This window comes from Garra rufa, chromosome 5 (assembly GCF_049309525.1).
Source record: "Garra rufa chromosome 5, GarRuf1.0, whole genome shotgun sequence".
Classification (NCBI taxonomy): Eukaryota; Metazoa; Chordata; class Actinopteri; order Cypriniformes; family Cyprinidae; genus Garra; species Garra rufa.
This window is the reverse complement of record NC_133365.1, coordinates 43,998,023-44,012,080: the sequence shown is the minus strand read 5'-3', so window position 1 is coordinate 44,012,080 and position 14,058 is coordinate 43,998,023. Positions and strand designations below refer to the sequence as shown.

The window sequence follows — 14,058 nt, the reverse complement described above, 5'->3', positions numbered from 1 at the left end:
TCTGTGGTCTCCGGTAGATTGTTGTTGTTCTTGGCTCTGTTTTTTCTTTTTTGGTTGGCCCGGGCCAGTGTTGCCGCCTAGTGGACAAACTAATTAGTGCAAAAACAATTTAAGCCACCTGCGCGGACTTCTCCCTCGGGCCGGATGAACATGATAGGCGGGCCGCCAATTGAATAGCCCTGGCATAGATACTTGAATCCTATGTGGCCAATATAGCATCGCAGTAATATCACGCAGCGCCTGAAATTAGTTCCCAGCTAGGTAACTGCCAATGTGCCCGGCTTTTTGAAATTGTGACCGAACTTCAGGCGCTGCGTGATATTACTGCGCCTGCTGCGTCCATATTACGGCAGCAAACTTCCTTGACTATTACACCGGAATGGGACTATCAGCCTAGAAAATCGCAGCTTTACAATTTCTGCCAGTTTTAGTACATGATATAACTACAGAAGAGTCAAGTTTTAAATAGGACAAATATGGAAACTCGTTGGTCATTTTTGAACGTGATGCTATTTGCCTCATAGGATTCAATGATCTATGCTAAGCTATGCAAAAAGTGATATGCCAGAACAGGTGAACAGCTGAATGGATTTCAAAATGGTAAAACTCAACTTATTAACTCGGGGGGAGTTGGAGAATGAGCCTATTTCCAAAAAAAGTGGAGTGTTCCTTTAAGGCAGTGGTTCTCAATCCTGGTCCTGGGGGACCCCTGCTCTGCACATTTTGCATGTCTCCCTCATTTAACACACCTGTTGAGATCATCAGCTCGTTAGGAGAGAGATACATAAACTGAACTAACGAGTTGATGATTTCAGTCAGGTTTGTTAAATAAGAGAGACATGCAAAATGTGCAGAGCAGGGGTCCCCCCAAGACAAGGATTGAGAACCACTGCTTTAAGGTATTTTAACTTTAAACCGCCACTTCCGGCCAAAATAAAGTCCATAATCCATAATGACGTTTGATCTACTGTAGTAAAAAGTCAATTTCTTTGTTCTGCTCTCACATCAAAACCAACCTACACATTTGTTTAGAACTCTTTTAGACAGTTTGCTTTTATAAATGGTCTTTGATCTGTGAATATTTCTCTCCTGATTCAATGAGGCAACTTTTTCACTGTGTAAAAAAGTGAAATTTTGGATAGAAGTATCGTGTTTTAGTTGAAAGCAATTGTGTTAATGATTGTGTTAAAGCATCGTAATGATTGGTTTTATCATTACAAACGCTGCTTGTGGATTATTGTGATGTTTTATCTGCTGTTTGGACTCTCATTCTGACGGCACCCATTCACTCCAGAGGATCCATTGGTGAGCAAGTGATATAATGCTAAATTCCAAATCTGGCCTGAGGGTGAGTTAATTTTTTGCTAAATGCATTCAACAACGCAAAGTAAACAAGGACAAACTTGAAAGTGTATAAATACAACCGCAACAGCTGAGGCACAATTTTAATCACATTTCTCCAGTGCTTCTGCAGCATTCTGTAACTGTGACCTCTTACTTTTGTGTGAACTCTTTTCCTTTCCTGGGTTTTGACCCATTCCATGAGTGCTCTTAAGTAAACTACTGACCAAAAGCCAGGTGAGAAGGAGAGAGAAATTCGAAGCATGTCGGGCAGCGCTCAGTGGATTTTTGAAAAGACTATTATGGCTACCATTGCATTTTGTGAGCATTTTAAATTGTACCTTTGAGTGGTCCTTCATGAGCTTTTAAAATGACTTTATTTTAAATTAGCCATATGTTTCGACACCATCTCAATATATGCATGCATGTGCATGTGTGATAAAGATGCTGCATGTGTAATTCTGAATACAGCATGTCTATGTAAGTGTGTGTGTGTGTGTGTGTGTGTGCTGAAGGTGGTTTGGGGCTGTTCTCTCGGCAGCAGCTACAGGCTTTTGTACAGTGAATGTAATGGAGTGGAAAATGCACTCGGCTGCTCTTTATTCGACACAACTACATCACCAGCGGGAACTCTCTGCTTTCATCTGTTTCTCTGATACACACAAACTACACCACCTGCCCACGGATGACCTGACAACCAACGCTTGATGTCTGCAGCACATGCGTGTCATCAACATACCTGAACTAACTCACACAAGGAAAACCGAGTAGTTCACACCGACATTTGGGCTCGTTATTCATCAGCACACTTAACCAGAGGAATATGAAAACCATAACATATTATATGATTTATTATTATTATCAATGCTGAAAACATTTCCAGAACAAAAATTTACAAATTATTTACTCACCCCCTTGTCATCCAAGATGTTCTTGTCTTTCTTTCTTCAGTTGTAATGAAATTATGTTTTTTGAGGAAAACATTTCAGGATTTCTCTCCATATAGTGGACTTCTATGGTGCCCTGAGTTTGAACTTCCAAAATGCAGTTTAAATGCAGCTTCAAAGGGTTATTTTCCCCCAAAAAAGACAATTTATATACTTTTTAACCTCAAATGCTCGTCTTGTCCAGCTCCGCATGATCTGTGTATTCCGGTTCAAGAGAGTAGGTTATGTCGAAAAACTCCCATCTTATTTTCTCCTCCAACTTCAAAACAGTCCTACTTTGTTTCTTCAGTTGTAAAGAAATTGTTTTTTGAGGAAAACATTTCAGGATTTCTCTCCATATAATGGACTTCTATGGTGCCCCCAAGTTTGTTCATTTTTTTTTTTTTTAGAAAATAACCATTTTCATAATCATTTTGCTAGATAAGACCCTTTTTTCTTCGGCTGTGATCGTTTAGAGCCCTTTGAAGCTGCATTTTGGAAGTTCAAACTCGGGGGCACCATAGAAGTCCATTATATGGAAAGAAATCCTGAAACATTTTACTAAAAAAAACAATTTCCTTATGACTGAAGAAAGAAAGACATGAACATCTTGGATTACGAGGAGGTGAATACACTATCTGTACTTTTTTGTTCTGAAAGTGAACTACTCCTTTAATATTTTTGTGGAAACTGGCTCCTTGGTTAATTGAGGTCAAAATTTTACATACACCTTGCAGAATCTGCAAAATGTTTACCAAAAGAAGAGGCGTACTACAAAATGCATGTTTTTTTTTACTTACCTGAATAGGATATTTCAAATAAAAGACATTTAGGCACATTGCTATCTTCAGTGCTTACAAGTGAGCACTCTCTCAGTGAGCACTGAAGATAGCAATGTGCTGAAACGTCTGCTTGCTCGTGTCCATCTCTTTTTAACTCACATGTACTGCACTTTTTGCACGATGCAATATATAAAATAAAAAAGTTGTTTTTGTAGACTTCTCCGGTCTTGAGTGGATCAGTGTGTGGTCAGCCACCCTCTTGTTCTTTTTCAAATATTTCATTGGCTCTGCGCACCTGCAGCAAAAGGATTGATTTTGTCTTGTCCAGAGCACTACAATTTTTTCAAATAAAAGACGTTTACAAATAGTCCACAAGAGAAAATAGTAGTTGAATTTATAAAAAAATGACTCAAAAGTTTACATACACTTGATTTTTAATACTGTGTTGTTACCTGAATGATCCACAGATTTTTTTTTTTTTAGTGATAGTTGTTTGTGAGTCCCTTCTTGTCCTGAACAGTTAAACTGCCTGCTGTTCTTTAGAAAAATCCTTTAGGGGCCCACAAATTGTTTGGTTTTCAGCATTTTTGTGTATTTGAACCCTTTCAGAAGGAAACAAGATGCATTAAGAGCAGCCAGGGGTGAAAACTTAAAAGATCAGGGTAAATTTAACTTATTTTGTCTTCGGGGAAACATGTAGGTATCTTCTGAAGGGAAGTACTAAATGAAAAAACTATGCTATTTAGGCAAAATAAGAAAAATGTACACATATTCATTCTTATCAAAAGTTTACACTCCTTTCTCTTAATGCATTGTTTTTCCATCTGAAGCATCAGTGAGTGTTTGAACCTTCTGTAATAGTTGCATATGCGTCCCTCGGTTGTCCTCAGTGTAAAAAGATAATCTCAAAATCACACAGTCATTGTTAGAAAGGGTTTAAATACACAAAAATGCTAAAAAAAAAAAATGCTAAAAAAAAAGAATTTGTGGGACCTGAAGGATTTTTCTGAAGAACAACTAACTGTTCAGGACATACAAGGGACTCATGAACAACTATCACTAAAAAAAAAACACAGCTGTGGATCATTCAGGTAACAACACAGTATTAAGAATCAATATGTGAACTTTTGAACAGGATAATATTTCTAAATTCAACTATTATTTTCTTTAGTGGACTATATGTAAAAGTCGGTCAGTGCTAAATAAAAAATAACATGAATTTTGTATGATCCCTTTTATTCTGGTCAAATAATTAACATTTAGCAGATTTTGCAAGGTGTATGAAAACTTTTGACCTCAACTGTATATTGAGTTGAATCTCGCTTCCAGAGAGCTATTTACGTTGAGCATTACTATGTAGAGTGTTTTAAATCAGTCAGTTATGGGGTTCTATGATGGTCCCTTTAAAGTTGCTAGTAGAAAGCTCACTAGTTTTGAAGCAGAACTTATATGTATGCACATATTTTGTATTGTGGTGTAATCAGAGTCTACATCATAAGGTTTTTTGACTATGCTGTGATTTGTCGTGATCAGAGATATGAAAAGATGACTTAACTGGAAGCAGGGATGTCCTTCATCACGCCGGCCGCTGGCGCTCCCCCTCTGTGTTCATGTTTCTGTCAGACTCGCTCTCCTTTTTCCATCCGCTTCGAAATGAATACCCCCTACCCTTCCATTTAAACACACACTCCCACTTAGATGTAAAACGCGCTCGGCGAGTGGCCGGTCGGCAGATTACATGTTGAGCAGAGGCAATTTGCCGACAGACAAGCCTGAACATTTCAATCATCTCTAGGAAGACGGGTGACAATACTTCACACGCACTCGTGCACCTGACCCTCCGGCCTTCTCCTCTTCAATGAGCCTCAAAATTGAACCCGCACAAATTCGTCTCGTCTTTTCTTACTATAAATGACGGCATTCATATGGGGATGGTGTTGCCTGATCTTTCAAACCTTTCATTTGAGTTCAGGCTGTCTCTCTTTTGCACTCTCTTTCACAGATAGGATTTCATTTTGATCATCACATTGAAAACATCAGGGTGGAGAGGGAGATGAATCTGGTTTAAAATGAGGCGACCACAGGCAGCGTCTCACTGCACCTTTTATTTTCAAGAGGAGTTCTGGGATCCTGCTGTGACCGGTCGTCGAAAAATCTAGCCCACTTTTCATTTTACTCCATGTTCAAGAGAACAGCAATAAACCTTCAACCTGCTTCCAGAAGGGTAGCAGAATACGATTTTCCATTACATGTAAATGCTTATTCTATATAAATTTCATCAAATTCACGTTTCATAATTTAATATGCTTAGGGGTGGACCGATATGGCTTTTTAAATGGATTCATAGGGGTCTGATCTAATAAGGTCAGGGACAGCAAGGAAAAAACAATGCTAAAAAGCAACATAGTTCAGATAGCAAAATGAATAGGCTTGTAAACCTTTTAAATAAAAGCTTATAAAAGGCTGTAATAATTTTGTTGCATATTAATATATTTTTTTTCATCCTAACAAAATAAATGATTATTCAATAATAATCAACAATAATATATTTTGTATATTAATATTTTAAATATACATTTAAATATAATTTAATATTATTTAAAAACCTGAATATTTCTATGTACATTATATATTACATTATTTATATATAAAATGTATACACTACCAGTCAAAAGTTTTTGAACAGTAAGATTTCAGTAAAAAAATGCTAAATATTTTTACCATTTAAAAGAACTGTTTTCTATTTTAATATATTTTAAAATGTAATTTATTCCTGTGATTTCAAAGCTGAATTTTTAGCATCATTACTCCAGTCACATGATCCTTCAGAAATCATTCTAATATTCAGATTTTATGCTCAAAAACATTTAATATTATTATTTTGTTAAAAACAGCTCAGTATAATTTTTTCAGTCTTTCTTAATGACTAAAAAAAGTTCAGATGGACAGCATTTATCTGAAATAGAAATCATTTGTAACATTATAAATGTCTTTATCATCACTTTATTATCAATTTAAAGCATCCTTGCTAAATAAAAGTATTAATTTCTATAATTTTGTTTCCAAAAAAAAAGCTTTTTATTTCAGATAAATGCTGATAAATGCCAAGAATCTTGAAAAAAGTACCATTTTAAATATTTATAATAATCAAAATAATAATAGACTGAAGTAATGATGCTGAAAATGTAGCTTTGATCACAGGAATAAATAACATTTTAAAATATATTCAAATAGAACACAGTTATTTTAAAAAGTAAAATATTTCAAAATTTTACTGTTTTAGCAGTGCTTTGGATCAAATAAATGCAGGTTTGGTGAGCAAAAGAAACTTGTATTTAATTTTTAATTTGAATATTTAAAATCGAATATTATATATATTTTTTCTTTTACTATTATAAAAAAATATAGATAGATAGCATACAAAAATAAATAAATAAATCACAGCAGGCCAGAATTATTCTTTAGTTTTTTTTAATTAGGAGTACAATAAGCATCATTATACATGAAATACATGTATGCTTCTAATGACAACTGAAGCGGTCCACTGATATACAGCATATAGGCATAATATATTCATAACAAATATATTCTCGGCTATATTAGTAATCATTATTCACATTCAGAGATGTACAATAATATTATTTCGAAACAGGAATATTACATCAGCCACCGAAAAGAGAGCACCTTTTAATTTACTAGTGGTACACCAAATACATTTAATGTAATACAATAATAAAGACCTAAACAAAAAAAATTATTTCCAGTATTTCTATTTCCATGTACTGTATCAAAAAGAAAAAAACAAAACAGTAATAAAATGGAAGAGATCTTCACGGAATGTTCACAAAATTGCTGAGCATGGAAAAAATTAAATAAATGTTGAGGGGACAAAAATGAGACAACGTACAGCGAAATCCACAGTGACTATCAATAAATACGAATTCGGTAGCTTTCCTTTCCTTATGTCCACAGTCCCAGGCAAGTCCTGTCAGCAAAACTGAGCAGATACAGGGCATATGGTGGCACAAGGGTGGGCATGAGGTGAAACAGACCCGTCCCTGCTTGTCTGAAGCGGAAATAAGGACTGATTTAATTCAAGCGATCAGCACAACTGCTTGCCATCTGCACCTCTATACTGAACGATTTCAATTTGAAAGAAATTAGTCTTTTAAAAGAGAAGGTCACTTCTAGAACAAAAATGTACAGATACTGTAATCGTGTCATGTTCATGTCTTTCTTTCTTCAGTCGTAAAGAAATTATGTTTTTGGAGGAAACTTCTACGGGGAAATTGTTTAAGGAAAATTTTTCAGGATTTCTCTCCGTATAGTGGACTTCTAACAAATATAGCGGCTTAAAACAATCCCAAATGCGGTTGTAAATGATCCCAGATGAGGAAAAAGCATCTTATCTATAGCGAAATTATAGTTGTTGTTTTTTTCATCTATTACAACTTATATACTTTTTAAACTCAAACGCTCGTCTTGTCTCTCTCAAGAGTAGTCTGTGCATCTCTGGTTCAAAACAGTTACCGTATAAAAAGTTTTCACCAGATTAAACTTAAAAACCTAAGTTCAGCCGCTGCCTTAAGTTTTTAAGTTAAATCAGCTTAAAACTACAAGTCATTTTAACTTATTACAATCAAGATTAGTTGATTTAACTCGTGAGCTGAAATGACTTAAAGGCACAATATGTAAGAATTTTGTAATAAAATATCCAAAAACCACTCGCACAGTGTGTATATTTCATGCAGTTGAGTAATTTGGTTATCGCAGAAGTTCTCAAAGATTTGTAAATCCAGAGAAATTCCAGTTTTAAATAATGACTCGTCCCTGGTCATTGTCGCCTATCAATGACGCAATATCCGCGCTATCCTCGTTTCCGCTTAGGAATACTATGGCAACACATGTGGACAAATACGAAAGTAGTTACACCGCATGCAGCGCGCCGCTGTTGTGCATTATCATTATCACGATTAAGAATGGAAAATAATAATAAAAACATAGACATACACCAACTGAGGCAAGAAGGCATTGGTACAAAAACAAAACTAGAATAAATATCGGCTTTTTTGAAATGGATAGAGCTTTGCGAAAACCTAGGACATGACAGAGGCTCTCGCCTGTGTTTTAATAGACAGCTAAGCAAATATATATGTATAATTTTTTGTGCGAGTAATAGTCATGTACAGGTGATTTAAACAGACATATATGATGAAGTTACTCTAAGAATTAAAGAATGTTACTGTATTAAAATTATTACTATTGTTATAGGTATTTGTTAACTGATGCGTCGCAGTATGTAAGGGTGCCCAAAGCCGGGTTCATCTGACTTGTGTCAGTGCTCCGTCAGTGTGTCAGTGTTTGTTTAGCTGGCCCTGGCCCGGTTGGAAGAGGTAGGCCAGAGAGCAGTTCAGTTGGGCTCGGGCGCGGTACGCATAGTGTAAGCGCTAACCGCGTCCGAGCACGAAACAGATACTATTTTGTGTCTACTACTGTCATCATTACGACCGCAAACATATACTATTATTACCACCACACTACACTTTTCAAATAATTTAGTTCTATAAAGTATATTAATGGGTCTGGTTCTCTCCTTATTGATGAACAGGAATTGTAGTTTGCGAGTAAAGCTGCAAATTCTTTCACTAACGTTCGTATTCTTTCACTCTCTGTAATAACTCTCCGATACATACAAGTGAAAATCAATGAACGGCATAAATTAATTATTATTAATTATTAGGCAGAATATTAGAAAAAGTGATTTTCTCCGTTATCTCGTACATGACGTAAGCGTGTTTCGGCCGGAGTTTGAGTGCAGGCCAGCGGGGGTAATCGCGCTCAGGCTTGGTTCAAGGCAACTGTGCCTAGTGTGAGTACATCCTAAGTGTAAAGTTAAGCAGTTCTCTGTTAGACCTGGAGTGCCTCTTCAAATGCTATCTAAAATAGCTTCTTCCAGTGACACTCAATCATATTGGTAGGCAAAAAAGACAGTATGTCATCCGTGAACATGATTTGTGAAAACGACATTTCCCATCGTTCCACGCTCCGTAATTGCGTCATCGAGCGTCGCCTTTTTTATTGTTTTAAAAAATGCGACCTCTAGCGGCGAAAACTTACATATTGTGCCTTTAAGTTGATTTAACTTAATATTTTAAGGCAGCTGCTAAACTTAAGTTTTTAAGTTGAAACTGGTGAAAACTTTTTAGGTCAAAAAACTCCCATCTCATTTTTCCCTCAACTTCAAAAATCATTTCAAAATCATGCTACATCGCTGCAGAAGTACAGACTTAGTGTTTGCAAAGTGCACATGCAAATAAGGTCAAACACCCTTAACAAAAAAGGTAAAACAGCGATGTAGGGCGATTTTAAAGTTGAGGGAGAAAATGAGATGGGAGTTTTTCGACATATCCTAACAGTCTTGAGCCGAAATAAACAGTGTTCAGGCAGAGCAAGACAAGACCAGCATTTGAGGTTAAAAAGTATTTAAAAACTATATAAAAATCGAAAAATAACCAATCGTTTCACTCGATCCTCGGCTGGGATCGTTTACAACTGCATTTGGGATCGTTTGAAGCCGCATTTAAACTGCATTTTGGAAGTTCAAACTCGGGGCACCATAGAAGTCCACTATATGGAGAAATATTTTCCTCAAACGACTGAAGAAAGAAAGACATGAACATTTTGAATGACAAAGGAGTGAGTACATAATCTGTAAATGATTGTTTTGGAAGTTAATTTCTCCTTTAAAAGACCAGTCCACCCTTATTATCATGTCTAACCTTTATCCTATACAAAAAACATTGTTTTTTAAATCTGTAGTGTGTAGTTTCTTTTAGGAAACCAAGTAAGGAGTCCTCACTGAGGTCAAATGGATTCACTCACAGGTTAAAAAAAAAATCATTTTTAAGCATGTAACAAACCCAGACTACATGACCCATTTAAACTTGAAATGTACATCAATACTAGCCTGTAAGGCTTTTCTGTTGTAAACATTACTAGCTCAAAATTATTCTAAAATGATTAAAACAAAGCACTTTTTCTAGCTTTCGTTGCAAGCGGTTGCAGCACATCCTCTCTCAGTGTTACTAAAAAAAGTATTTCTGGATGGTGGCTTGCTTTTGTGAAATGCGTTGATAAATGTTTCTGCGATATGCCGCAAAGCGACTGTAAATGCATCATCAGTACACGTCCAACAGCTTGAATCTGATCCAACATAAATCAATATTTTCTATTTTTCATTGTGGTTTTAGATTATATCCTGAATTCTTCCCTTTTCTTCCTAATGCAAACATTACATAATCAAATAATCTACTATTATACAGTTAACTGGATATCATGTCGTTGAAGCGGTCTTGCTGACTCTGAAACCTCAAACAACAAACAAAAGCAGCTTTTTTTATACAGTATTTGTTCAGTGTTCGGATGATAAATGCATTGGGTTGAAACGTGATGGAGGAATGCCTCATGGGCAATGCCTACAGCGACAGTCCCTGGATGTGTGGATGGGACACATGGAGAAATAGATTGTAAGCCGGTGTATTTGTGGGCGGCAAAGATAAAGCTATATACCAAAGAACGGCTCAAAGAATGTAGATGAGCTTCAGTTGATGAAAACTTGATAAGGCGTACCGAAAGAGACCGAATAGTGTCATCGCGAAGGGGCATCTATAGTGTAGCGCGCAACATGCGGAATCAAATATATACAGTATATGTGTAAAAATATACAGAAATCTTTTTGGCCAGTGAGCTACATCAGCTTCAATTCAAAACTACACTCAGTAGAGTAGTTCTGGACAGTATAATATACTTATACTAATATACAAATACAGCAGATGTGATGAATCACTATTTACTCAAAGGATGTCATTAAAAAATATAAATATATTCTTGTTTCCAGAGAGGAAATCAGGCTTTGGGGGAAATTTGAAAAAGATGCATTGACTTTATTACGGCAGCAGTTTGTTATCAGGAAACTGTACCAGTAATACTTCTCAGGAAGTCAGTATTATTAAAGAAATGGCTCTTATCTTGAACACAAGAAAAATAACCTTAAATCTGCAACGTTCAGTAACATATCTGTGTATTTCACTCATGAAGATTTATGATAAATGGTATCAATAGTAGATACATGGCCAGATTTTCCTACACCTTCTTTAAGGTTAAAGTGACATTGTATCAAAAAATGAAAGAGAAAACATGGTAGATTAAGAAAACTGATTTGTGAATCAATACGTCTCTTAGGAATAACGCTTGGTGGACGCAATAACAGAAGCAGATAAAATGTCCCTTTGAGATTTCATAAAATGGCACTCAATTTTCTATCCAAGGGTAACCCAGAACACTTTTGAGGAAGTGTTACATGTACAGACTCCATCAGTTTCAACAGAGTTTGCCACAAAAGGTAGAGAAAACGAAGAACTTTGATGTTTGAAAGCTCTAGAAATTCCTGCAGATGGTCCAAAGTTGCAATCTGAACCCTTCAAATGGGCCTAGGAGTTCAGATGTACCTCACACAGATGCTCAGAAGTTCTGGAGTTCAGGTAGGTTCTTGTAGAGGTCCAAGGAGTCTGGGTTTGAGAAGGCCCCTCGTTGAGTGACGTCCTTACCTGCGATCACCTGCTTTACTGCAACTTCAACTTTCTTTCCGCTGATAGTGTACTGCAGGCAGAGGAAATGTAAAGTCAATCAGGTGGAAAAGTGCAGGAAAATAAAGCAAGTGAAGGAATGAACATCTAAATTGAGCTCACCGGGATGTCTTTGGTCTCCAGCATCAAGGCTGGTACGTGTCGGGCGGAGAGAGCTACTCTGATAGCGCTGCGGATCTTGCCCACTAGCTCTTGACTGAAGGTCTTATTAGGTCCCATCTTTAAGAACAGAATCACCCTCTCTTCTCCATCACCGTTGTACTGAGGGACACAAAGGCTGTCCGACACTTCCTCGAAGGCTTCCACTGGTTAAAGGGAGGGCAAAATGAAAGTCTTAAATGCACTTTCTGAATAAATATTGGTGTATGTGATTATATACAGTTGAAGTCAAAAGTTTACATACACCTTGCATAATCTGCAAAATGTTAATTATTTTAGCAAGATAAGAGGCAGGGTTTCTGCAGATATGAACAAGTTAAATTTAAGACTTTTTAAGACCTTTTTAATACCACCTTATATGAAATTTAAGACCTAAACCTGTAATGGAAATAGATATTATATTACATGCATATGTGATACTTAATGTTTAATGTAAAAAGTAAACAAAATTTCATGGCTGTCATAAATTAAATTTATTACTACGATATACAGTGAACTTTCCATATCAGCAGATACTATTCCACACAAAATATCCCCATAAAAGTACCACTAGAAATATCTGATGTAAAAAAAAAAATTCTGAAGCGATTTTTTTTTTTTACTTTTGAAATGTATGCGTACCTTTGAAATTTATTTTATGAATTTATCAATAAATTCTAAATGTCTGTTAGCAGTGAGATTACATAATTTACACTGCAAAATTAAAAGTGAGATTAATGTTTTAAATACATTTATTGATTTATAAATATATATATTAGAAATGTTATATAAATACTGCGATTCTGTCTGAAGACGCAGTAACTTCCACAGAGGGAAAAAAAATCTACAGTTGTTAGCAACTGGCCTTAGCCAAGCCCTATATTCAGTTTTTCCAAGCCCAGTATCGCTAAACTTGCACTTCCTCATAGCTAAAAAATTAAATCCATTTGATTTCTGCGAGAGAGACTCGCGCCAATAACAGAAAGCTGATTGGCTATTGCATGCTGGTCTCATTTGTAGTTTAAATTCAGCTAATTATATTTGAAATAGTGAAATAAAGAACTACAACACCACAGAAACAACAGAAAGAGAATTTAAATGAGCATTAGAGGTAGCGTTACATGGACATCGGAAAAATAAGACCTGTGTAAAATTATTTAAGACCTAGAACAGCTAATTTAAGACTTTTTAAGGCCTAAAATTTTGATTTTTAAATTTTAGACTTTTTAAGACTTTTTAAGACCCCGCGGAAACCCTGAGAGGGATCATACAAAATGTTATGCATGTTATTTTTTATTTATTACTGGCCTGAATAAGATATTTAACACAAAATATGTTCACATATTTGTTTTTTCAGCATTTTTGTGTATTTAAACCTATTCCAACAAAGACTGTATGATTTTGAGATCAATCTTTTCACACTGAGGACAACTAAGGGACTCATATGCAGCTATTACAAAAGGTTAAACTGCTCACTGATGCTTCAGAAAGAAACATGATACATTAAAGGGGGTGAAAACTTTTCAAATTTAAAGAGCAGGGTGAATTAAACTTATTTTGTCTTCTGGGAAACGTAAGTATTAGTAGCTTCTGAAGGGCAGTATTAAATTAAAAAAAATTAGGCAAAGTAAGAAAAATGTACACATCATTCTGTTCAAAAGTTTTCACCCCCAGCTCTTAATGCATCGTGTTTCCTTCTAAAGCATCAGTGAGTGTTTGAACCTGTTGTTGCAAATGCTACAGGTGAATTTCGCACAAATATTTAAAATTAGCTGATATGCATCCGATATTGACCGATCAATTACAAAAACAAATATACGCTACTGTTCAAAAACTAGTGGTCACGGTTTTTTTTTTTTGAAGAAATTAACACTTATTCAACAAGGACACATTCAATTGATTAAAAGTGACAGAAAATATTTTTAAACTGTTATTGTTACAAAAGATTTCTATTTCAAATATATGCTGTTCTATCAAACTTTCTCTTTATTAAAAAAATATCAGTCTCCACAACAATATTAACCAGTTTAAACCTTTTTAAATATTGATAATAAGTCAATGTTTCTTGAGCACAAAATCTATTAATGAAAATATTTCAAAATCTTACTGTTTAATGTATTTTGGATCAAATAAATTTGCTTTGGTGAGCATTAAAAAATACACTACAGGTCAAAAGTTTTTGGACAGTAAGGTTTTCAATGTTTTTTTTTTTTAAAGAAGTCTCTT

The 14,058-nt window shown here is 35.4% G+C and overlaps 1 protein-coding gene across 1 annotated transcript in view; it reads right to left on the bottom strand.

The window, feature by feature from the left end:
* Nucleotides 1-6,503: 6,503 nt before the first annotated feature.
* Nucleotides 6,504-14,058, bottom strand: part of aacs (acetoacetyl-CoA synthetase) — a 50,291-nt gene continuing 42,736 nt past the window's right edge. The window contains exons 17-18 of the mRNA XM_073840579.1: nucleotides 11,797-11,999; nucleotides 6,504-11,707 (exon numbers count right to left, since the gene is read on the bottom strand). Of these exons, the coding sequence (XP_073696680.1) occupies nucleotides 11,570-11,707; nucleotides 11,797-11,999 (341 nt within the window). The 3' untranslated portion in view covers nucleotides 6,504-11,569. The remainder of the gene's footprint in view (nucleotides 11,708-11,796; nucleotides 12,000-14,058) is intronic.